The sequence below is a fragment of the Hylaeus anthracinus genome, unplaced genomic scaffold (genome assembly GCF_026225885.1).
Source record: "Hylaeus anthracinus isolate JK02 unplaced genomic scaffold, UHH_iyHylAnth1.0_haploid 12002, whole genome shotgun sequence".
Classification (NCBI taxonomy): domain Eukaryota; kingdom Metazoa; phylum Arthropoda; class Insecta; order Hymenoptera; family Colletidae; genus Hylaeus; species Hylaeus anthracinus.
In genome coordinates, this window is record NW_026534349.1 from 10,981,719 (window position 1) to 11,007,108 (window position 25,390).

At 37.2% G+C, this 25,390-nt stretch overlaps 1 protein-coding gene across 15 annotated transcripts in view; it reads right to left on the minus strand.

The window, feature by feature from the left end:
* The window catches only part of LOC128891846 (disabled homolog 2-interacting protein), a 412,576-nt gene that overhangs the window by 78,243 nt on the left and 308,943 nt on the right, over positions 1-25,390 (minus strand). For 8 of the 15 annotated variants that reach the window (XM_054151725.1, XM_054151719.1, XM_054151720.1 and 5 more), the window contains one exon: positions 17,493-17,552. The exons of 2 other annotated variants lie outside the window; for them this stretch is intronic. In XM_054151725.1, coding sequence (XP_054007700.1) covers positions 17,493-17,552 — 60 coding nt within the window. Of the gene's footprint in view, positions 1-848; positions 2,198-17,492; positions 17,553-25,390 lie in introns of those variants that run through there. 5 more of the 15 variants (XM_054151721.1, XM_054151722.1, XM_054151723.1 and 2 more) reach the window with 2 other exon arrangements.

Consider the following 25,390-nt stretch of genomic DNA (forward strand, 5'->3'; position numbering starts at 1 on the left):
ATATATATATATATATATATATATATATATATATATATATATATATAAACCAATTTGTAGCGACAAATGCAATATACTAAATACTATTAACCTCATCAAAATGAGTTGCTTGTGTATATAATAGTGTATTTGTTGAGATAATTCTACGAATAAATAATTTATAACGTAAATAAGAATAAATATGTATTCCTATTCAATGACGACAAAATAAAAACAAATATATATACCATAGGTATAAGTTAAACTAATATACTAAAAACATAAAGCAGTTCAGCTAATTTGGCATTGCCGGCATAACACTTTCTGTACGAACCTTATATGTGTTACTTATACAATTAATGATATTTTATATAAATCTCTTTTAACATTGAAAATATAAACAAATCGTCAAGTAAATAGCTTGAATTAATTCTGCTTAAAGTATTCGTCAATTAAATATCTTCGATTAAATTTGCTCGTATCAATCGTCAATTAAACCACTTTCGATTAATTCTGCTTGATTCATTTCAATTAAATAACTTTTAACTACATTGTTTGTAATTAATTGTCGATTAAAGACGGAAATTAATTATAAAAGTAATTAATTACTCGCAACCCTGACCAAAATACAGAAACAGGAAACAGAAAGGGAGAAAATAAGAGTTACGATGAACTCAATATAACAATACGAAAAAAAGACTGAAAGACGTCGAAAGAATAAAAACTTGCTCCCTTCCTCCTTAATTATTCGCACGATAAAACGATGCCCATCTCTGCCCTATATTTTGCTCGTATCACGATAAAAGTTATCGTAAACGGAGCACGCGTTTGTTCCCGGTCCAGACGACTGAGAGTTTCCTGAAATTTACCTTAGTCTCGACGCTGGAGAGTGAGAGGCTCCTAAGGGCCGAGGAACGCACCAGTCATCGAGGGCTCCGAATTTCTTGCTCCAGCAATTCCTCTAAATATAGACGTGTACCGTGGTGCTCCCTGGAGGAACACGTGTATCAAGGAAAACAAATAAGGTTCTCTGTTGCCTGGGAATACGTGGAAACGTCGGGTGGGTACGTGAATATTTCCCCTATCGATGTTTTCCTTCGTCTATCGACGACGGTGACCTCTCTCGAATGATCGTTTCGCGGAAACCTCGCACACTGTATCGTTACACGGTCTATTCACAAATTCGATGATTACGCGAGGCTCGCTATGGTGTGCTTAACCGCGGGGCACCTGTTAACTCGCGCTCCCTAGAATCATTTTCGGTACTCCAAGGCAATTTCGTGGTCGCTGCTTCTGACATACGACCGTCCCCCGATTCCCACAGAAACCAACAAACGCGAGCGACTCGACTTTCGTTCGCGTACAGCGTGGATTCGGTCAGTGTTTGCGGTAAATAAAACCAAGTCGCGCGGTGCGTATTACGTCGCCGTGAGTGAAGAGCGAAAGGTCAACTCTTCGCTGCACAATGGTTAGCTGTAACCGCTTGGGAAAATGTCCACTCGAGCACACCGTTTTGGCACCTGCGACCATACTTCGACAATCTACACAAAGCGCGAACCGCGGAATAAACAATGTTCCATCACTTTCAATTACTCGTTTTCCCAGTCCGTTCCGAAACTTTGTAAATTCTTGTGCCGCGGTTATTCATTCCTTTCCACTCGCTATTGCTCTTTTTTTGGATCGGTCACGAAACATTCCCGTACGACGGAAGCGGCACAAAAGACTTCACAAAACAATGAGGCGCGGCACGGAGCAACCAAGGACGAGGAAAAAGGTCCCCAGGAATGCAGGGAATACCATTAACCTCCGCAAACGTACGAATGCACTCGTGCTCGGCCGAAGTAGTCTCGAAACAAGATACGAAAGCACACGAACGACAAACCTCGAACTGGAGACTTTCTTCGGTTGCACGGGGCCACGAGTCGCGATTCTTCTTCGTGCCGATGGAAGAAGGGACCACAGTCGATGACACGAGGTAACGAGGAAAAGGAAAAGGGCCCGGGTCGCGGGCTCCGTTTCGTGGCCACGGGAAATCGTTACCGAGCTCCAGGAATGTACGCGAACCGTTGGCACGAGCTGGCCAGCATCTCGCGTTTCTTTCACCAAGGACGAGCACTCATATTTCGAGAAACACGCGCGCCGCGGGTAAACGTGAGAAGAGCAACGGTATTGCACGGTCGTCCGCACCGTAGACCAGCTCGCGACTATATGTTCGGGCCGCTGTCGAACCGTGACTACCAGCGCCTCTAGCGGCCGTTGCGATTAAACTCGGGGGAGAGAGAGAGAGAGAGAGAGAGAGAGAGAGAGAGAGAGAGGCTACTCGACCGCGAAGAGACGAAATCGAGTGCGAAGCACGCAATATTCGAAGCGCACTTTATTTTCTTTTAGTATCACAATTTATTTTAACACATACAATATATACAGGGTGTCTACGTATTAGTTCGGACATACGCAAGGTGTCAATTCTACAACAAATTACCAAGAAAAAATTACTCTTAGACATTTTCTTTGTGTCGCCTTGTTCTCGAGAATTTTCATTTTGAATATTTTTTCTGCGTTTTCCACTCGACACTCTTCGACTCTTTTGGGCACGGTAGGATTAAAAGTGTGCCACCTTTTCGATGGACCGTAATGCACGGTGGGACATTTTTAATCCCCAAAACCCCATCACCCGAAAACCCACGCTTTTCTGGACTTGAACGTTATTTTCCCCCTAAAATACCACCGTACAATTTTTTTTTGACAATATCATTCAAAAGCTGAGATTTCGAGGAAGTTTTTTCCCGAAGAGTGCCCGGCACACAACTACGTCTTTGAAATCGAAAAACGAATACAGAAGAAGTCAAGTCTTTTGATATTTCCACAATGTAAAGTTTGACCTAATTTTTCACGTATTCAATCTTCGTAACAAATTTTGGTTTTGTATCAGAGAGTTGGGAAATTTAACGCTCTTTCGAATGGTATACCTAGTTTTGAGTTTGCACTGCAGTTTGGCGGAGTTATGGCCGTTTAAAGAGTGTCAAGTCAAAAAGAACGGAAGAAAAATTAAAAGTGAAAATACTTCAGAATAAGGCGACACAAAGAAAATGTCTAAGAGTAATTTTTTGTTGGTTACGTGTTGTAGAATTGACAGCCTGCGTATGTCCGTACTTATACGTAGCCACCCTGTATATTTGATGTAGAAACTAATTCTGTGGGGCTATCGATTAATTCCGAGATTTTATTTAAGATAACAGTTTATGACATTTGATATTCTCACAAAAATCAACAATCCTTACAACTGCAATTGATTAATTAACAATTTACAGGACGAACTTCTGTATGTACGAATTTCAGTAGCCAATAAATTTTGGTTATTGTTGGTCTTCTAACAGATTACAAGTGTACTTGGTAATTATAATAATTGTAGAAGACAAATTTCGTGGCTAGTAAAGTACAACAAAATGACGAGTAAGTGTATCTGTTTGAACGAGAGTTATCAAGGATCGATTATAGAGGTACAGAATTAATGTACAGTACATTATTTATTTACTTTAATTTATCATTTATTTAAAGACGCAAGTGTCGGTGATAATATTTTTGGTTTTCGCGCTGTAAATAAGCTAATATATTGAATGTGTCTGACTAAAAACTCGGACATGTTTCTTTTCTTCACTTTCTATGTTCTTTAATGTATTATGTATAACATCTACTCGATATCTAATAAACGTACTATGTATACCTGGACAAAATCTAAATGTTTAGGAGATATACTACAATGTCTACATTATACGAAGAACTGATCCTTCATTTCAATTAAACGTCATTTATTACGTCGTTCACTCTTGATTCTCCGCATATTTTTATTAGAAGGAATAGGATATGAATCACACATGAAAGTGGACGTCAAAATTGATAATACGAAAGATAATGGCAATTATAAGCAGTGTTGTGCGTTTGATATTTATGCACTCGTGATATCGACCAGCTGAGATTGCATCTGTGTGTATTGTACCGAGCGGTATAATGAGTTCTATTCGAAAGTATTCGAATGCTATATCTAGATTCTGACTGTATAGGGGCAACTGACCCTGTGGCCTATTCGGTTCTATGCTGAAGTCACCAACGAACTCCCATATCATAACCTAGATTATCTTTGAAAGTGAAATCAATATGGTCGAGAATGGTAGTCAGCTTTACATACGAAACACGTTGAAGTTTTATATAAGTATGCTAGCACGAAAACTGAATATGTAATTGATAATATTTACGATATTAAGTGCTTTGCCATCAGGGAATTATATAATTGTAAAATTATTATAAAATTATATAATTAAAGAAAACTATTTGAAACATTTACTCTTAGGCCATAAAAAAACTCTTTTTAATTATTCCCCTCAATATTGCATATCAAATTACAATGACTTCAAAATTTGCAATCGAACTATTTGTAATAACGTGCTTCTAACGAGTTAGATCAAATATACGCATAGAAATGATTACTTTTGTACATAGATTAATATAAGTGAGATGTCTTAGGAAGACAAAAATAATACTTTAATCACTGATTGTCTACGACACCTAATGGCAACAGTATGATTCATTATGTGATTCACCGATAAAAAGGTACACGATCAAAATCGCAGGACTTGTTGCGCAATAATGTGTTAATTGGAAAATTCGCAACTCGGAGTATTTCTTTGTCTCGAAACAGAGTTCATTCAAGTTCTAAGACATTCTGCGTACAGGATGTCGACAAATCTCACGATAATGTGTCCAAACTGTGTATTCCAGCGATTGTATCGCTGAGAAAGGTATACAATGACTTGATCATTTTAATACACTATGTAAATTGAATTTCCTGCAAAACTACAAACGCAGCGAGTAAATTTATTATTAACGTAACCATTATTCCACTATTATATTTTTGTAGTAGTGTGCAATTTTCTGAAAGGGACCCAGTACTGGATCCGAATTTAAAAAGCTGTTTAAATAAAACTATTTCAAACATTTGCTTTATAGGCAATCGAAAAACTTCTATTCCTCTACTAATTATTTCATTGAATATTCCACACCAAAATAAATATTAGATTGTCCCAAAAGTTTCTTCCGTGACTTGCACTCAATTATTTTGTGTGGCAATGTTTATATAAATAGACAACCTAATTTCTTAGATGTTAACGTTGTAACAGTAACGAAGCAAAATGAATTGTATGCACTTGTATAATGTAACATTAGACATAAGGTATTGTGTATGTATTTCGGATAACCTAATAGTTTAATTAACAGTTTGAAAATCTTAGCGAGTGATTTAATGGAAAATTCCTCTTGAATGCAGAGTGTATTCTTTAACCCTGACGTTTCTGCAGCGAATTGAAAAGAATTGCGTAAATCTCTAGCCATCTGTACCCCATTATCCGCTTTTAAAGCTACCGTGACTCAAACCAGATCTACAATCACGATCGATAATCGTTTCCTCGATTTCCTGTTACACAGAAACGCTTTCGAAACTGGAGCAGATCAGTCACCCCGCAAACGCGATTTCCATTTCGTAAAAAGCGATTTATTATGCAGCCTCGATAACGCGAAAAGGTCTAGGAACTGAATCGAGCTATGCCACTTTTACCAAATCTCGTGCTCAACGTGGTTAATACTTTTCGCGAGCCAACTCTTGCTGAGAGAACTATAGACGACTTTCTCCTGACAAGGATTTACCGATCGAGGCAACCGGTAGATACATGTATTGTATTTTCTGAATCAGATTCGCAGTTTGTCGATAGATAAGTCAAGATTGGACTATTAGGATGCAATGTATCAGATGTGGAAATTAATTCTTCGTCTTTATAAACACACACTTATAACTAGATTGTGGATCTTTACGCGAAATAAAATCGTTGCAAACGTACCTACAAAAATTGAACCTAAATAGACATTTATTCTACTCTGCAAGCATTATAACATGAACTTTACTTTCAACGTTTTTTTTATATTCTTGAATATTGTCTGCATTTTGTAGTTTCTTGCACATTAAAATTTCCTATAAATGCATAAAGATCCGCAGTCTATTTATAAGTCTAGTTTAAATAGAAATGTTTACTCGTCAATATGATACGTTAGAATAGGTACAATTAGGAATAGATGTAGTTCAATAAATAATTAATGTACACCGTAAATTATTACTATAAAATTTTGTGTTATTAAATTCTGTTTCGGATATGTATTTAGTAACATTTAATAATATTAAGTCTCATAATATTAATGCTTTCCCATAGAGAAATTCTCATTTAAATAGAAGAGTTCGGAAAAAATGTCTAACATCTACAAAACATTTAATTATACAACAAATGGGATAATATTATTTTCGATAAAATGAAAAAGTTAATACCTAGAGAACCAAAATTGCTAAAAGAAGTTTTAAGAGCACACGGTGGATACATTAATGAAAAGAAAATTGTAGTGTTTTTTTTTTATTATTATTACTGATGAGACTTCGTGAATTGTTGATAAAATTCTCTAGTGCATCATTAACTAATTGTAAATACAGAAATACGTATGATATTTATGAATAGATTCGTTATGTATTTATACTATTTTCAATCATTTTGATCATGATTTTCATATAAACGTTCAACATTCTAATTCTACAATTCCCAAGGCCTGAACCAGGGGTCAATTTGCATATTACTCCAAATAATAGTGCTTGAACCAATCACTCACGATCACCTATACCATAAATACAATCACAGGAATCTCCAGTTCAATTCCAACCGAAGGGAGATATAAATTCGACACCTTTCGACTGCGAAGAGACGTGATTTGTTTCTACAAAAATCCTTGAAGGCGAGATTCTAAGTGTTCTTTATGTGACGGTACCGAAGCGATAGGATCAAGAAAAAGGTCTCGGAAAATCGCCGGCGGACCATTCGTCTGTGAGTCATCGGTTTCTGGAACGTGAAATGGAGTGAATTTTTATCGTATTGCGAAAATCCCGGCCCGAGTACGCGGTAATCGTATCCGGTAAACGAGAGCCAAGATAACGTGTCGCTATTATGCAAGTGAAAACTACGACAACTGTAATTGCGTCCGCATGGTGGAATTTCAGCGAACGCTGGCGTAAACCTTGAAATATTATTCAAATTGCATTAACGGCGGTGGGTGTCGTCCCATTTACAATTCTGCGAATCTAGATTTCGGTTTAATTAGCGGATTTGAATTTCAGTGTGCCCGTTAGACAACGGTCGAATGTTTATTCGTGCAACACGCACGATTGGGAATTTATTGGAATCAGGTTGGCTGTTTGGAAAGTTATTTAACAGCGGAAAATGTTGAGCATTATTATATTCTGAGCGATTATATTATGAGCAATATTTCTAAGTTGACACTTAAGTAGCAATAATTTCTTATTAAAAGCTGTGTCGCAACAATCATTGGAAATTACAATGGGTTAGTTTTAGATGCGAATGCAAAAAATGTATATTGTCAAGGATGCGTCAACTGGAAAACAAGAATGAGCACTGCTGCTTACGAAGAAATGGAATGATTATCGTATCGCTAAACGCGTATTTATAAAGCTATGTACAATAATAATGTATAGCTGTATAAACGGTTTGGGTAAGCTCAAAAAAAAAAAAACCATGGCAGCTCTGAAAAGATAGAAGGCGATGCTATCTTGGAAATGTTCCATCGATCTGAGAAAAGGCATGGTATCAAAATGTGCTAAATCACAGCTTCAAAGTTAATAACGATATTTCAAATATCGTTAACGTTAGGGCCCATACACTATACCATTGCAACGAAACGTTACGCAAGCTCGAAACGCCGAACATCATCGATCGCCATAGTAGCCAACCTGTTAATGATAATCTAATGCAATCCACGCTAGTGGGTGATGTTGGGCCATCGGACCTTGTAATACCCATTTGAAATTTCATCTCAAACAGTGGGTGTCGTCCGAAAGGCGTGCGTCTCGCGAATGGTTACTATTTAAATTTCAATCTTCGCGGTAGGAGCTGTTTAAACTTTCATCCTGCCGGTGGATGCTATTTAAATTTCAATTTCGTCGGTGGGTGGCCCAACTCTCGTCATCGTCGACAGGCGTCATTCGTGCGTTAATTTTTCCAGTAGGCGCCCCCATCGATCCTCAGTTTTCCCTCTTTCCCTCTTTCTCTCCCCCTCTCCATACATTCCATCGACGGATCCTTGATTTCCCGAGTCGACGTGAACAATTGAGGTTTGAAATTCCGTTCGATCGATGCCGATGCCTCGATTCCGTTCCAATTCCAATCTGGAAGTCCCCTGAGCATTCCGCAGTGGCCCAGAGAATTCAAAATTCAGACTTCAGAATTCAGAATTCAACCGTACGCGTGAAAAATAATCTGCTGACATCGGTGACAAATAATTTTCTACGTGTAGAAAAATTTCAATAGGTGGGTTCTTCCATTGCTTCGCATAGCGCAAAATTGTTTATCAGCTTCCATTTATTCGATTATATATAAAATTTATTTGCCGAATTCTCAATTCATTTTTGTTTACTTTATCTTTTACACTTTTACCGTGTGTGTGAATACCATTTTTTGGTTATCTGTATTAATTACTGTTGGAATGCAACGATTGCCGCTTTAAGTCCTTGGGGGAAAAAGGTCTGTTTTTCCTTAAAGCAGAAAGAGGGTCCTAGCAGGTACAGAAAGCGGCGACCCTCAGTCCAAAAGAATAAGTCAGCCAGTACGGGTCGTTTAATTTCGAACATTCTTCCTTCGCATTTTACATTATAATCGTTGTAACTATTACTAAGTCATACTGGTCCGCGGATACACTGCGTGTATTGTTTTTAAAGTGAATGAATCCCTAAAATAAACAGTGTGTTACAACAAAGTGTTCTATTCCTTTATTCAACCTTTAGAAGGAAATAAATTTCTAACAATTACTGCATATAGATTAGTATTAGTATGAATATTTATCTATTTATATATACCCTCCAAATTTATACTACCCTTCAAAAAGTGATCACATATTAAGAAACACCCTGTACAATCGTAGATTATTTAACAGATACACATTATCCCCAATCGTTCTAATGTTAAATACAATTTTCTGCAGCGCCAAAAAACAATAAATGTCGTGTCGGTACCGGTACGTATTGTCTCAATCTAGAGACGCGGTAGCGTCTCGGCGTCAAGTACATGAAAAATTATCCGTCACCGCGTATACACATATAGCGTTAGAGCTACCACGTATCTTTTACAGGAGAGATGGTCCATTCCAACCTAACCTGAAACTTCTTTCGTGAATATCTCAACACGCCTCCAATATTTTCCAAATTTGAAGTCATTTTTATGATGTAAACCGCGTATAAGCTTTTGAATAAAACCAAAATCAATAAAATCGGACCACGTACAACTGAGATATCGACTTTTACTCGATTCTGTCGAGCCGCTCGCTTCTTTCGAGTACGCGGCAGCCGTAGAAAGTGTGCAAGAATCGAGGCATGGGCATAGGAAACAACACGAAGTTCGAAGCACGGGAAAGAGGAAGGACGTGCGCGGGGGGGACGTTACGAAAAAGGAACTCGTGACGCACGTTTTCCTCACAAAGAAACAGGATCCGTGGCAGACCAGCGTAATACGGCCGTGGCTTTTCTTGCTGCACGCGCGGTCCATCAGGCGTGCACGTTACGGGGTCTTTATACGCGTCATTTACAACCGACGAACACGTTCTTCGCGGCGCCGAGGACGATGCTTATCTACGATCTTCGCGGAATCGATCGTGATAAACGGCGACGAAGATGTCGACCGATGGTTCGAGAGAAAATTCGATGCAGGACTTTGAAATCGGTCACCGATTGAATCGGTGGGACTCAACGATTCGAACATACGAAAGAAGCAGGATACAACGGCAAACATGGTTAGATAGTTGGTAAAAATTTGAAGAATCAATTTGGGAAACATTAGGGGTGGCCTAATAAGCCTATGGCCCGATAGCATAAGATCACACGCTTTTCAACTTTCTAGCGTTTAATGGTAAATCAGAATCCTTTTTGTTTCCATGGAATTAATTACATTCGTGGTCCTATCGTAGTATACTTCTGATTGTGAGGTGCAAATATATGTCGGTCTCATTTTACATCTCATTTCCCATCAATACACACCTTTACTGTCGTATGTTGCGACATCAAAGCAGAGGATTCAAAGCTCTCGTAACGTCCATATTCTAAACTGTCGAATTAGAATAACAGGACCAACGCGATGGTTCATCGAGGATCGTTTCTTTTTCACAGCAATACCGGTCGCTTGGTCGAATTCGCGTCGTCGATCGTGCGGAAAAATTGGGGTCCAGGAAGAGATGCACAAAAGGCGGACAGAGAAGATGTCAAATGTTCGTCACGAGGTCACCATTCCTGCCAGACACAATGACGGGCCGAAATCCAATTAGCATTTTACGAGCGGCCAGTTGGACTGCTCTGCGCATCATTGCATGGAAATTGCATTTGCACACGGATTCGACTCGTCGGCGTTGCTTTGTCTTTCGCAACCAGCGGACGGACCAGCTGTGTGTCGCGTTGCCCGTAACGAGCTTTCGTTGGTCAGGACCGGACATCCACGCGGTTCTCAACGAAATAAAAGTTTTCAGCTACAGGTATAAGGTAATCAATTTTTCAAATGTTATTCGATCGATAGAAATTACAATACACGTTTCTTTCTTTTGTTTTGGCAATATTGTGACGAATTCGGTGGTGTTACGAATAAATTGAATTTGGTCGGCAAATTCTTTTCTGAATAGAATTTAATCGATGTTTCGATTTACATTAAACGGAAGCTTCGAATAAAGAATAAAAGATTGTCAGTGATTGGTATTTTATTTGGTGTATACGAATTGTGGTCTGGATTGTTAAATGAAATTATATAATTAGTTAGAAATATGTAATTCTTTTATTTGTATAATATTCCCGGGTTGTTTACTGTACATTTTTTTTCTTCGAAGTGTCAACGAATTTAATTTAATCCGCAAATTTTTTTCTGATGTTTTACATTCAATCTGTATTACGACTTATCCGTAAATCGTAATAAAATTTCACAAGCTATAACGAAAGGGAGTGCTCGAGAAACGATCCTAATTAACAATTCTCGCCATTAATCGTCGATTCGCGAGGGATCGTCGCGGAGGAGAAATCGCGGAACATCGAGATACAATAAACCGTAATTAGTAGCGAGGCTAATGCAGTCCTGGCCGATCTCTAGCGCGAATGTCCGCGATATAAATCAAAACTTATTCCCTGGACAGCCCCAGGGCCACCTTATCGATCCCTGGGAGAGATAAATCGCGGGACCAACGTCTGCGAGGGTAGTAATTAGTTTCTGCGACATTAGTCATCAGTGGGACGTTTACCTCTTGTCCTCTTTGTGCATCATCCGTGCGTGCGTTTCGATTATCGTGGCAGTCGTCGATGGATGGTAAAAATACTGCCTTCTCTCCATAGCAAGGTAAACCGTTCTGTTAGTAATCCCTTACCACACATAGAAGTTTTTAACAATTCTCACGAGAAATTCTTTGCTTGATTCAACAATTTTAATGGAAACACCGAGATACTGGAATGGAAATAGACAAATGAGTGGCAGCGATGGGATCAGGCTATTAGACCATCAGCTTTTAGGTACAGCAAGTTATTAAGCGTAATCTGACATCGTCTCAAAGAAATAACACTAAGGAAGGACGATTAACTTCAAGGATGACGTCGACCTAACACCAGGAACCTCACTTATAAACATCTCTCGAGCTGATTTCACACCGTCGACTCGCAACGCGATAAACCGTTACATCGGTAGCTCCTAACGCGAACAGAAGTATCTAGTAATCTTATCCGCGGAAAATTCTTTCCTGAAACGCTCAACTAACGTGTAACGCGCACACTGCGGCCAAAATGCCAGCTCAGAAACAGGATCCCACGGGGGTTAACGAGACACCGATAAATTAGCGCATATCGTCCCCTGTCCTCCAGTATCGCTTTACGTCTCCCTGGTTGGCGGGTTTGTCCCATCATCGACTACCGTTTCACCCTAACATCGTGTCGATAACTATAAAAACAGTTTGCACGGACGAGAAGAGGTAAAAGAGCGATGAAAGAAAGGAACCGGCGTCCAACGAAAGAGGAGAGCCTTCCCGATTCACACGGAGCCTGGCCTCAAACTGGCATCGTTTTTCTTCCCACGCACGAGTCTTGGCCCTGTCTGCGATGCAGCGTCCGTTGTCCCATAATCTCTTTCCCCTGGCGTCGTTTAATCTTCCCATAAATCCGACACTTGCTCCCCACGCGGGGTAAGAAAGAAGACCAGCCGGAATTAAGACAGCAGGGAACGTTAATTATCAGGGATCTACTAATGGAACCCACGTCCTACAGTGGAGCATGGCTATTTAAAAAGTGTAAAGGATGTATCATGAAACTGAGAGAAATGTCGAAAATATGCCTCGGATTCTTTTTCAGAATTAATATTACGGGGACCAGAAAATAATGTCGTTCCTTTTACATTAAATTCAAACAAATACACTTATAACAAGTTTTTATTTTCAATTAATTATGTAATCGCCCTCGTTATCAACGACGTTTATGCTATCTGGTGTGTAAATTTTCGATACCTGATCGATTAAAATTGGTATACAATGAGAAGATAAATGATAAACAAGTATTGACATTCGCAAAAACGACATTACTTTCTGGTCCTCCTAATAAATACGATTAAATGATATATAAAGTATATATGAGAAATGTACGAAATTATTAGTCGAAGTTGTACGGAATAGATATTTTATATCTATATATATCGTTAACGAATACATTTGACTTCCTTCTTACAGTTGACCGACAATTATATAAACATTAGACACAAGAAACATCATCCACCACTAACACACCAATCCTACTGTATTATTCCATATTTCTTTAATGCTAATAAATCAGAGATAAACAGAGGTGCCACGACAAATAAGGTTCGGTAATCGTGTAATTTCCCATATAGCAATTTTTTTATCCAGAAATCGCGTGATCTGCTAGCATTTTAGCATGGAGGAGCTCCTATCACTTGTGCAAACAGGATGAGTGCCGAAGTAAACGAATATAATCTGGCCTATCATTTCGAACGCCTTCCAAAAAGAGTTCGTACAACACGAACAAGGCACCGATGCGAGTACCGAAGTCAGTTATGTCACGCGAATATCAAACTTCCGTGTTTGCCAAGCCCTTTTCAAATCTGAGATACACTCGCAAATGACTGAACGTCTTTGAATAGCAATTGTGGCATCGAGCAATTATCGATTTTCACAGACGCGGAACTAACTAACTAAGATATCTATGTTGATACTATGCTGCACGGATAACACTGATTCACTATCGTTCCCATCGCTACTCGAAACGATCGCTATTGATTTTCCAATTACGTTTAGCCAGCGATTAATAAAACGGTGCTCGTTGTGAAATCACGACTCGCTGCGCGATATTGCGAAATGTCGGACCGTTGAGTCAGGTTCACCAGAACGCTACTAAACAACAGCACGAGTGTCTGAAAGTGTTACGAGCATGTTTTCCTACCTGCGGAAAGAAAGGTCTGTCGATTTTTTCGCAGCTTAGAAGCGCGAGAGAGAACCTTACTTTTACACTTATTCTACATTACCGGCAAAGCTGTCTGCCTTGTCAATTATCTGCTCTATATTACCGAATTTTACCTTATCGACTGTGTAGTACTACTTATATAGAAAATATTCAAGCTTAAGGGTTTACTTTCTGCGAGTATCACAATTCTATTATATTATTCGTGTGATTCCTAAAGACTGACTAATCTATAAACAATCATATAGAAGAAACATATTGATAAAGTAGGAAAATTTGTAAGGTTCAAGTGATATTTTCCTAACAGTTGTATCGAAGCTTCGATAACTAAACATTTTTGCAGAATTTCCTGATTCATCAACAGTGTTTTACATTGCCCTCAAACCCATCAGCCTTATCGATCAACTGTCCTTAATTAACGAATTTTACCGATGGAGTACTACTCTATCTTACCAACTGTACATGTACCGAACATACAAGCTTCAAAGTTGACTTTCTGTCGGTCCGTTGAGTCATGTTCACCGGAACGCTACTAAACAACAGCGGCGTAAGAGCGTCTAGAAGTGTTACGAGCGTGTTTCCTACCTGCGCAGCGAAAGGTCTGCCGATTTTTGCAACCTGGCTGCGCGAGCGGAACCCCCAGCTTTTATGCTCGTTCTACCGTTCAACCGTGACGAAACCGCATAGGTGGTGTCTGTCGCGCTGTTTGAACAGGTAAACGTCAGCAGCGCCTCGATACATCCACTCCTCGATACATCGTACCTGTGTTTACCGTTCGACGGAGCGCTTATCGTTTCTCGCGATGTTTGCGTATGCGAAACCTGACGATGAGGATTTTTATCAGAGAAATCGAACGGAACAGTAGAATTCGTTTGGAATAAATATGATTATTGAACTTCCCAGTTTTTATTTTTTAATTTGTCGGAATGACCAGTGGGAAATATATCGATAAATATATTGTACGTTGAGGTTAAATATTAACCGTTCAAGGACCAAGCTCGAGATAACTCGGGCAAGCTTTACCTGCAGAAAAAAACCACTCCTGAATATATTCGGGTGAAAATAAATACGATTTATGGTATGTAGAAGGGTAGATTACAGATGGGCAACCCTGTGTAAATTTTTGCACAGTGTACGCGAGGTGTTTTAATTTTATTTTCACATATTACAAAAATTAATCGGTAGACATCAACTGTCAGTCTCATTTTGGGCCCGGAATGGCTTTTATGAGGGACATATATGTTCAGTAAATAAAATTCGTTCATAAAAAAAATGTGTTATTTTTTCCATTTTTTAATTTTTTAATGATTACTGAAGGTGTTCATTCAGTCTCCGTGAAAGATAAATTGGAGCATCTCGATGTGTGACTGGTTTTGAAATTTATTAATATTAAATTTAATATTTTCATATTAAAACAAAATTTTTATTTTATAATAATACTGGATGTAATTTGAAATTATTAAATTTAATATTTTCAACAAAATGTTTTCATTTCATAAAAGTAATAAATGTTGTAATTAAAAATGATATAAGTGATAAAAACTCTTTCATACAAATTTATAATTTATTGTTTCTTTGTTTTGTTCATTTCCTCAATTAATGTTTCCAAGATTTATTAATTAACCTACTTATTGATATTTATGTTACAAGGCACAAATATACAGTGCAGATCGTTTGAGTGTAACGATAAATAGCAATGCAACAATTCATGTATGGTTAGTTTACAAGAATTTCCATTAGGTTTACGAGCGAAAGTTTAGAAATGTAGCGATAGAAAACCGGCCTAAGAACCGATTTTCTTCCTCTATCGATTTATCTATTTCGTTTCAGTGGAGACTTGGGTTCACAGAACATTTCAATGTTACGTATTTCGAGAATTATGCCATGGGAAATGATTTCAAGGAGAAAACCGTGTAAAATTTTATAGTTGCTTTACAACCGATCCCGATGTTATTTATGTATCTTAGAAAGTTTCTGTAACCACTTTGTATTACGATCTTGAGCAAAGTGTACTTTAAAAATTGTACCAGGATTTCTATTTTACATATCCATACAGATATACATTCAATTTCGTTAAATATCTGCGAAAGTGACGTACAGAATATGTAAATTTAAAGCATCAATCTAGCCATTGGGAAAAATAATAAATGAAATAGTTATCTTTAATATTAAATACAGAATTTTATGTATTTGAGTATAACTTAAAATTCTGTAATCGATATTAAAGATTCTTTATGCAAATTTAAATTTATGAGGGTAAATATGATATGATACTTACAAAGTATATATAATAATAATTTCTACAATAATTGTCCCAAGTAACTATGTCATATTTTGGGTAGAAAATTTGTTATATCTGAAAAGAATCTAGAAACCTGTATTAAAAATGAAGTACAAACGGTTCATTCGAACATTTTCATCTCTATTTTATTCACAATAAATTCTATCTTTGCGAAACTTCGTTTCTTGAAAGCAAAAATTTATAAAATTCACGAGTTGTCGAATAAACGAATTGTTTGTAATTAAATAGGTACTATTGTTTTGAAATATCTTCTGTTTTTGTATTTATTCATAAAAGTATCATCAATGAATCCATGGGGTAAATAAAATTCTCTATTAAAAATAATAAACATAAGAATAAAGATAAATACGATATAAAAAATACAAAGTATATAGAAACAATTTTTGTAAATTAATTTCCATAAATAACTATTAATTTCGAATACAGAATTTTATGTACCCGATGCAGACATAAAATAAAGATTTAAATGTTGTTTGTAATACCACAAAACTAATAAACTGATCAACGAATAACACACGAAACTTGTATGAGAACTTTTTGCTCCAATTTACACGGCTTCCATCGCAGTACAATTTGATTTCTGTGTAGAATGCTATAGAATTTATCATTCGACAGTGTCCAAGATGTTTCCACGCTTGCGACTGACCCGATAAGGGTGGTGCGTTTGATAAAGCAACATGTATTTTCAATTAGATTAACCTTCCAGCATCGCCTGCAAGCGCGATACATACGGCCATGTGTTTCGAACGCATTTCACAACTATCATTTTCCTCAACTCGTAAAACTGCTACCGCTAAAAGTGTGACTATTTTTACAGAGTGCCCGTAAAATTACGTTGCAATTGGGAAAAGAATGCTATACCCGAAAATTTCAGCATAAATTCCGCTTTCGTGAAGCTTTAATCCTTGAAAACAAAATAGTAGAAAATTCGTGTGTTATAATTAAATATGAAAGTATTCTTCTTGGAATTTTGTGAATTCGTCCCCTAAACGTAAGGTTTATCACATTTTCTATAGTACGAATATATTTCATGCGTAGAAGCGACTTTGCGTGGCAATTACTGTCACAAATATTATGCAATTGTCAAACAGAAACAGACGAAAGAAATATTCTTCTGCGATCGACTTCGGACAATCGAAAAATGTCGAATTTTTAGGTTTCCGAGTGACACGTACAATTCGTCGAAATTTATAAAATTACGAGTGATTAAGGAGTGCGTTAAGCATCGCGAACGCGACAGAAAATTTTTAGCAGAAAGAGTTTATGCGATAGAGCATGAACCACTAAACATGACCGAGGTTGCCGATAACATTCACTTGCCAACGAAGGTTAACATTTTTAAAGTGTGAGTTCCGTTCCTCTAATTATCGCAAAATATATTACGTGCAAATATTCCAGCATAATAATTAAAAATTAATAATCCACTAATTCGATAATTCACGCAATTAATAATTAATAAATCCTTTAAAGTTAAAAGGCGCATCGACCGTTTTAAATTCTATTATTCAATCTAATATTTCGATATGAAAAGTTCCGTCTTGTAGACAGTTCTTCATAGTTACTCATTAATAAGAGTTACTTCATTTAATCATAAATGAATGTAGCCATTCAAAATTACAATTCAAAAATTCGACTCACCTCGTTTCTTTCGAGAATCATGGCGACTACTTCCAAGTAAAGAATATCCTTTGGACTCACCTGAAATTAAAAAAGAAATACTATGTTAACTATATGCTACATAAAGAAATTATAAAATATAATATTCACGTATATAGGAACTCCCAATTTATTAATATCCAAGTTGGGTAAACATAGTATAGCAGTATAAGTATTTAAGATTTTTAAGTTCGTAGAATCTTATATTACTCGATGAAATTTTTGATTAAATTGATCCGTGACTTAAAGCTATAAACTAAATTGCTATTGCTATTTGCATACAATTAAAATTGAGTTCGGTCGTTATTCTACTTTTACGTTGTTTGCCCGTCACGCAAATTATTATAATTGTAACTATAATTTCGCGTTGAATGAAATCTACCAGACTCGAGTGAAAGATTGCCCTAAATAACGCAATTAATTCTATTGATTATTCATTCGCAGGCAAGACGCGGAAACGGGTGACGTGGTGGGAGTTTGCACTGAAGTTGAGAGAAAATTAAAGGCTGCTCCTGCTGCGGTAAGAACTTTATTGCAGAATATTAATTTAATATCGAACTAAAATTAATTGAAATTCCGTTGCGTTAAGAATGTAATATAATATTGACTTTTTTTGGCTATAGGAGACTGTTTACTGTAATAAAAGTAACAGTCTTTTATTCTGATAGTACAGATTAATTAATTTTACTTCATGTCTATTGATTCATTGAATAAAGTGCGGAGCTTCAAATCTTTTAATTCAAGAGTTGTGAAAATATCACGAATCGTAATATTTTATTGTTACTCTAGTTGGAACAATATTTCTAGCCTCCGACTTACTTGAATTAAAACGGTATTCAAATTAAATAATAAAAATTGCAACTACGTTAGTCGTTTTGTGAATTGTGATCTATTTGTTTAAGACGTTTCGACGTTTCATTAAAGAAAATTAAAAATTGTAAATCTAAATTTCATCGGTCCAAATGATTTTGTTGGACAATGAAAATTCAGTTTCTTTTTCAATGTTTTGATACATTTTGAAGGTGTAAATAATTTAAAAAAAATTAATGGTAATTCACTTCACATTTACTGGGAACGTTCACTACTAGATAAAAACGACTACTGTATCATTCATTAATTATCAACTGAATTTTAATTATATCCAGATGAATTAAGTTTAGAATGATGTAAAGGATTTCTAGGACATTCCTAAATACTGGTATTATTAGGAAATCCTAGATAATTAAAAATATTATAGTTAGAGTAGTTCTATGACCACTACATCGTTCATAAATTATTAACTGAACTTTAATTAAATTCAAATAAATTGAATTTGAATTTTTGTAAAGGATTTTCATGACATTTCTAAATATTAGTATTATTAAGAAATCCTAGGTAACTAAGAATATTTATATATATTATATATATATTATATATTAATGAATCCATATTGCTCGGAAAATTAAATAATTTAATTAGAAATTAGTAAATAAGTTAGATATAGTTACGTATAATTATGAAACACGATAAAAAATCAAAAAGAAACCAAGAACACATGGACTTTACTACTATTTTAAATCCTCTTACCCTACACTAAACCCTAATTCAGCTCCGTAACGAGCAGAGAGGTTAATTCGTAGTGCATAAAATCGATCAAGAGCAAACTGCTCGACCGGAGCGCAAAACGATACTGAGGACCACAAAAACGATCGATCGATCACGAAACGCCACGATGCACTTTAGTCGTCTCGAATGTCGGATCCTGAAAAAGGCTTTGTGGAAGTTGCTTAGAAAGCGTAACTCTGACGAGGTGGAAACGGGAAAAGGATACGCGGAGAGACATTTCGCGAAAGACAGCCGAGAAAAGAAGCAACAAAAGAGACCGGATGATACGAGTTGTATGTAATTCGATTCCAACAGCCACGTGGCCTTGAACGTTCGCCAACCACCTGCTGTCCGCGGTATCCACCGGGATCTACGGTCCTGGAGTGTCGTCTCGAAGGTGACCAACCTGTGGCACACGTTGTCCAGGTGCCCGCTGATGGGAACACAACCACCCAGGAGATGTGCCTTCTCGTCGAGGCGAAGCAGTCCCCATCGGGCCCGTTATCGAGGTAGAGTATCCAAAACTCGAATCGAATCGATCAGAAGGCGAAATTCTTATCAAGAATTAGGGAGTGCGTGCGATCAGGTGTACTTTGTTCAGGAGAAGAAAATTGGATAGTTTGTTTGTTGAGTTTATAGTGCTTAGCTTGGGAGCTACTGACTATTCGCTCACATAATTTGCTATTGCACTTATCTTATTCCTTATTATTTCGCGCTAGGCTGCTCTACTGTCCGCCCAGAAAATTGGACAGTTATGAAGCAATTTGAGTAGATATTTATCGTCTAACGAAGGATTCTCTGTTCATCCTGAGGAATAGGTGTTTTATTTTTATATTTTATTTACGTCGAGCCACCTCATTCAATATCGTCCAAAGTTTTACAACTTTCAAAGTACACTGCCTTTCTAATACGCAATATCTTCCAAGAAAACGTTATTCAGGAGTCAACTACCTCAGCCAAGCATTTTTCTTCCTCAGGGTGATATCTCGACCCCAAGAAGACCCAAAAAGACTCGAACAATCGAATCAAGCCTGTCGAACACCTCGAAGACCCACGCTACCCGCGATGACCTACTGTCTGGAATCTTGCGAGTGTCCCGAAGGGCCAGTGGCAGTGGCCAGCGAACTGCCCGTGTGCCACGCAAACGTAATCACCACTCTAGAGACCACCAAAGGTGGCTGCGAAGGGCCAAATTCGAAAATCGTCTACAGCCCAACCACCACGGAAACTAACCAAATAGCCAGCTGCGATTCTCCAGTGACCTTGATCGATTGCACAGCGACCGCAAAAGGGACATCGGCGAGGATCACTCGATGCTCGAGCGACAATGCGAATCCTCTGACCAGAAATTGCCTCGAGACTCACGTGCCGCGGGATGGCGGTTGTCCAGCAGCCACAAGCTTCCAATGTCGATCGGAGGACTCGAACTCGTCGCAGCAGGACATCCTTGAAACTCGAGTCGACGAATGTGGGCCCAGAACGTGTATGATCGGTTGCCCGCAAGGTCGCAGAAAATGCTACAGATACATGGAGTCGAGATCTAGCTGCGATGGACCGCTTGCCAGAATAAAGCAGGAACCTTGCGCTAGTATAACTGACCAAGAGATTTCTGGGAGGAAGACGAAGAAAGAAGCGTTCGAAGCCTATAGATCGCCGCCAGACTGCGCAGAGAGTTGTCTAGGTGCGAAGGATTGTCATAAGAAGAGTCGCGTCGTCTGCGAGAACATCGTTCCATCGACTCCCAAAGTGGAGCGCAGAAATGGCCTGGATCCCTCCGAGGATCGCGCGGGTAGGTTCGGGAGGGCTCCTAGAAGACACGTGTGTCCTCCTAGATGCTGCCCTATCCAAAGGAGACCACGTTTCGAGTCCGAACCGAATTCTTTCGGGAATCAACGACGTCACGAGGAGTGCACTCGACCTCAAGTAGAGCGCGTTTGTCCACCACAAACAGCTCGAGAGAAACTGAAGCTGACGTCCCAAAGCGAAACCGGTGGACCCGATTGCACGAAGCCGAAGACGCCCGCGAGAGCGGAGATCCTCGAAAGTGAAAGAGCATCGTGCGAAAAAATTCAAGAAGGATTCAACGACCACGTGCCTAGCGTGGCATCGCGGGAGCTGCTCACGCGATACAGAGACTACGTTTCCGCGAACCAGTTGGATCGCTACGAAGCCTGCAGGTCGAAGAGGAACGGGCTCCAGGACGAGTGCGTCTTGCCCGTATCTCGAGCAGTGATCGAACTGAAGAGGAAAGAAGTGGCTTGTCGCAGAAGTGACGTGGGATTAAGTAGGTCGGATGCGAGGGATGATGATCAATTAGGCGTGGAGACTCCTGCGACACCGCCTGGGAGCTTAGCTTCCTTGGTCCTGGAGGACACGAAGAAATTGCCAGGGACTGTTTGTGTTTGAAAAAGAGAGAGGTGTTGTGGGATTGTTGAGGAATGAAGTGGTAACCTTGGTGTGTTTAATTATTTTTGTAGCAAAGATTGATTTATTGGATATTTTTTAGATGAATGGTTTTGGGGTTAACTAAAATAAGGAGAATTATTTATTGGTTCTAAGGACAATTCTTGATTTTGGTATAGAAAACAGAGAAAAATATAAACGATTGACCCTTTGCATTATGAGATCATCTCTGACATGAGAAAACTAGTTTTTTTTTTTAATTCTTGAGATTAGGTGGGTTAAAACCTGCCCCATCTAATCCTTAGTTTTGAATGCAAGGTCGAATAAAGAGGACAGGTTAAAATAAAATAAAGAAAATTTTTTATCGGTTCTTATGACAGTTCTCGACCGTGGTCAACAGAAGGGGAAAAAATACCGGTTATTTACCCTTTTTTGACCCAACTAGGGCTAAGAAAAATGAAATTAGAGTTGGCAGAGAATAAAGACACTAATTATAGGGCAAAGGAATAGTATAAAATTAAAAATCTGCCTGTTTAAAATTTCCCTACTACTACGACTATCTTTGAATTATTTCTAGGTATAAGGTATAATTATTTCTACTCTGTATAAGCTATTTAATTTGCAATAATTACTAGTTTAGGAACGAATCAAATGTTCCAGAGTATATGCACGTCGTGCCAAAAGCCTGATAAAAAGCATCCACAGCCGAAGCCTGAGACCGTTTCGAGAGGTCGGAAACCAGCGACTGTGCGTACGAAAAGGATTCGCGCGAAGAGAGTAAAATCGAGGGAACTGTACGCAGGAACAGTTTACATCGATTGCGATTGCTATCATCGGAACGGATTGCAACACGACTGCCCGCGTACTTCTTGCGGTGGTATGTGATCAATTATAAGAGATCGAATTAAACTCTCGCGTATGTGGAGGACTCAATGTTCCTGAGAAAGTATCTTTGCTATATTCTTCTCCCCCAACCTCTATGAGAAAAATATTTTTTTCTAGTATTGTGTATTCTACGGTCACATTTTACATTTTATATTCTAACATTGTAAAATTTCCATATATGACATTAACATTTTTCTCACGATACTGATTTTATCTTGAAACGCAAATAAGGATGATTTAATTCGTGGATAATATAATTCGATTAAATTAAAAATGACAGAATTACTTTTTAAATATATCGTCTTTGTCAAGTTTTGATGTAAAACGCATACACTACATATATTTTAATTTCAATTGTGATTATACATGTATAGTATACACGAAATAATTTTTATTTTAATTATATTTAATCATTAACGAATCAAATAAATTCTTCTTTGCATCTACAAATTGATCACAACAAACGTGAAAATGTATATATATTTATTTATTGCTTTTAAATCGAATATGGTTTATATAACATATACGTTACATAAACATATTAACATATTGCTTAACATCTTAATACGTGAAAATGTTAATCTCGTGTATAGCAGATTTATATTGTTAATGAATATTCATTTCCAACCACCTTTTTTGAAAAAGTTCCACCATGCAGAACGAAACCTTGGCCCGAATGCGACTTGGCAACCTATTTTATGGGCAAATGGGAAAAGTATTACGATCACGTAGACACACTGCCGCCAACATCGTTTTGTGGACCAAAAGATGCATGGCTGGCGTTTCTCGAGCAAGAGAAGATGAAAACATCAGAATGTCACGGAGAGAGCATACATCGAAAAACTAGGTAGAATCAGCAACTACTCGAAAGACATTGTATCCTAATCGTCGGTTATATGTATATAATTCAACAGTCTCCTTAAATGCACAAGTTTCTCTACGATAAATGGACAGTAACATCTCGATGAGACAATGCTAATGCAACGATCAAACTTTTTTTATTATTATATGTACACTCGTCAAAAAGCATACACTGGTGCTCACGAAAGATTAGATAGAGAAAGAAAAATTTATGAAACGTTAAATTAAAACAGTAGATAAACTTGACAAAAATTAAAAATTCTTTTCTTGCTCTGTTGGATATAGTTTGTAAAATTGTTCAATTAAGAAGCGATTTATTAGATTTTCACGCTTGTAAATCATTTTTAATTGAACCATTCTATAAAATGGCTAAGTTCATAGAAAGATCACCTGTTACTAACAGCTCTTAATGAAGATTAATGATTAATGATCGTCGTCGATTCCTTTGTGTTATGCTTCGGAAATAGACTGTACTATTTATGTTGAATCATTGTAATGCATCATGTGTCGAATATTATCTCTTGCAAACTAAACTTGCTCTCTTTTCATAATTTTAATAATACTTTCTAATTGTGTATATAACACCGTTTGTGTTTATAGTAACTCTTTGAGTCAACAATTCTATTTCCGCAAAATTTAAATTGATCGATTCTATGAAATAAAAAATCAGTAATAAATGGTAACGTCATAAAATGTCTGCTTTCAAATTTACTCAAAATTGACAACCTCAGAGTAAATAATATTTATAACTATGACATCTAATACAACTTGTAAATGGGATGAAAGAAAATATGTTCGATATTATCTGAAGTTAATATTTATAAGACAAAATGAAAAATAAAAGATAAAAACAATTTTTAATCGAATAAGATTTATTCGATCAATTATTATCGATATTATTTTATTCCGTAGCAAGTTGATTCTACAAATATAAAGTTACATTTTCAAAATTCATGTCAACGCTTCATACGAATGAAGCTCTTCACAGTTAATTTTATTAAAAACTACCAGCTATTTCATTATTAATTAACGCACAAGCTTTATTCCGCGTATATTATTCCTATTAATCAAATAATCGCGACTCGATTCTTTAATCCAAAAATAAAGAGTGAAAGCGTATTCGATGGAACGAGTAATGAATTATTCTCAAGCGAAAAGGTAGGAAAACGAGTACAAGTTACGCGTCGATTAGAAGAAAGGAGAAGTAACTAGATATTGCTGACTGGACAAACAATCACAATAGGAGCTCGACTAATCCGTATGCGGCGCAGGAAGCATCATTTGCGGCTATTTATGCTCTGTGATTCTTTCCACGTTGAAAACTCGTTACTAAGAGAAACAAATGAACCGTACGTTTGTATCGGAAGCCGTGATACATAGTAGCTTCTCTGCCAAGAATACTGCTTTATTTCCGGCACTGGGGAAATGGAATACCAAAATATCTCGTATTTCTGTTCGAAAGAAGTCCATAGGAATTCAATTTATGATCGCTGCGTTTGGTACGGTTCTGAAATGTAAATTCCTTTTGGACGAAACGATGAAAAATGCACGCGCAAAGCAACGATAAAAATCACTGACAATCTATGGCATGGGAATACTAATAAGTCAGAGATATCAAAATTATTTCCAATCGAAAATATTTTAAATTATATGTTTCAGCGACTAATTAGAATTTATAATATTTAGTAATTAAAAAACAAGTAATTTAGTAATTAAAAACAACTCCTTTTCAATAAAGAAAAACATTTGTAAACACCTTATGTTGTCTATTATGATTATACAGTATAAAGAAAAAAAAATATATATATATGTCGAATTAAGTAACCTCCTCCTTGCTCGAAGTCTGTTAAAAGATACGTATTTCTGCAAAGTGTTATATCGATATTATTATGTAACCTTATTAAATATTAACTACATACATTTTGGTATATGTTTTATATTAGTGTGTAATTCATTATTATCCAATCCATATGAATTTTTTTTTTTTTTAATTGCTCTTGGTGCAGGCTATTTAGTTCGCAAAGATACTAACAATGATTATTTATTTATAAAGTCTACATACGTTTTGCACACATCTCTCATCATAGAATATGATTCGAATGCCTGTCAAAGTCCGTTCAGTTATTACACATACACGTATCAGAATT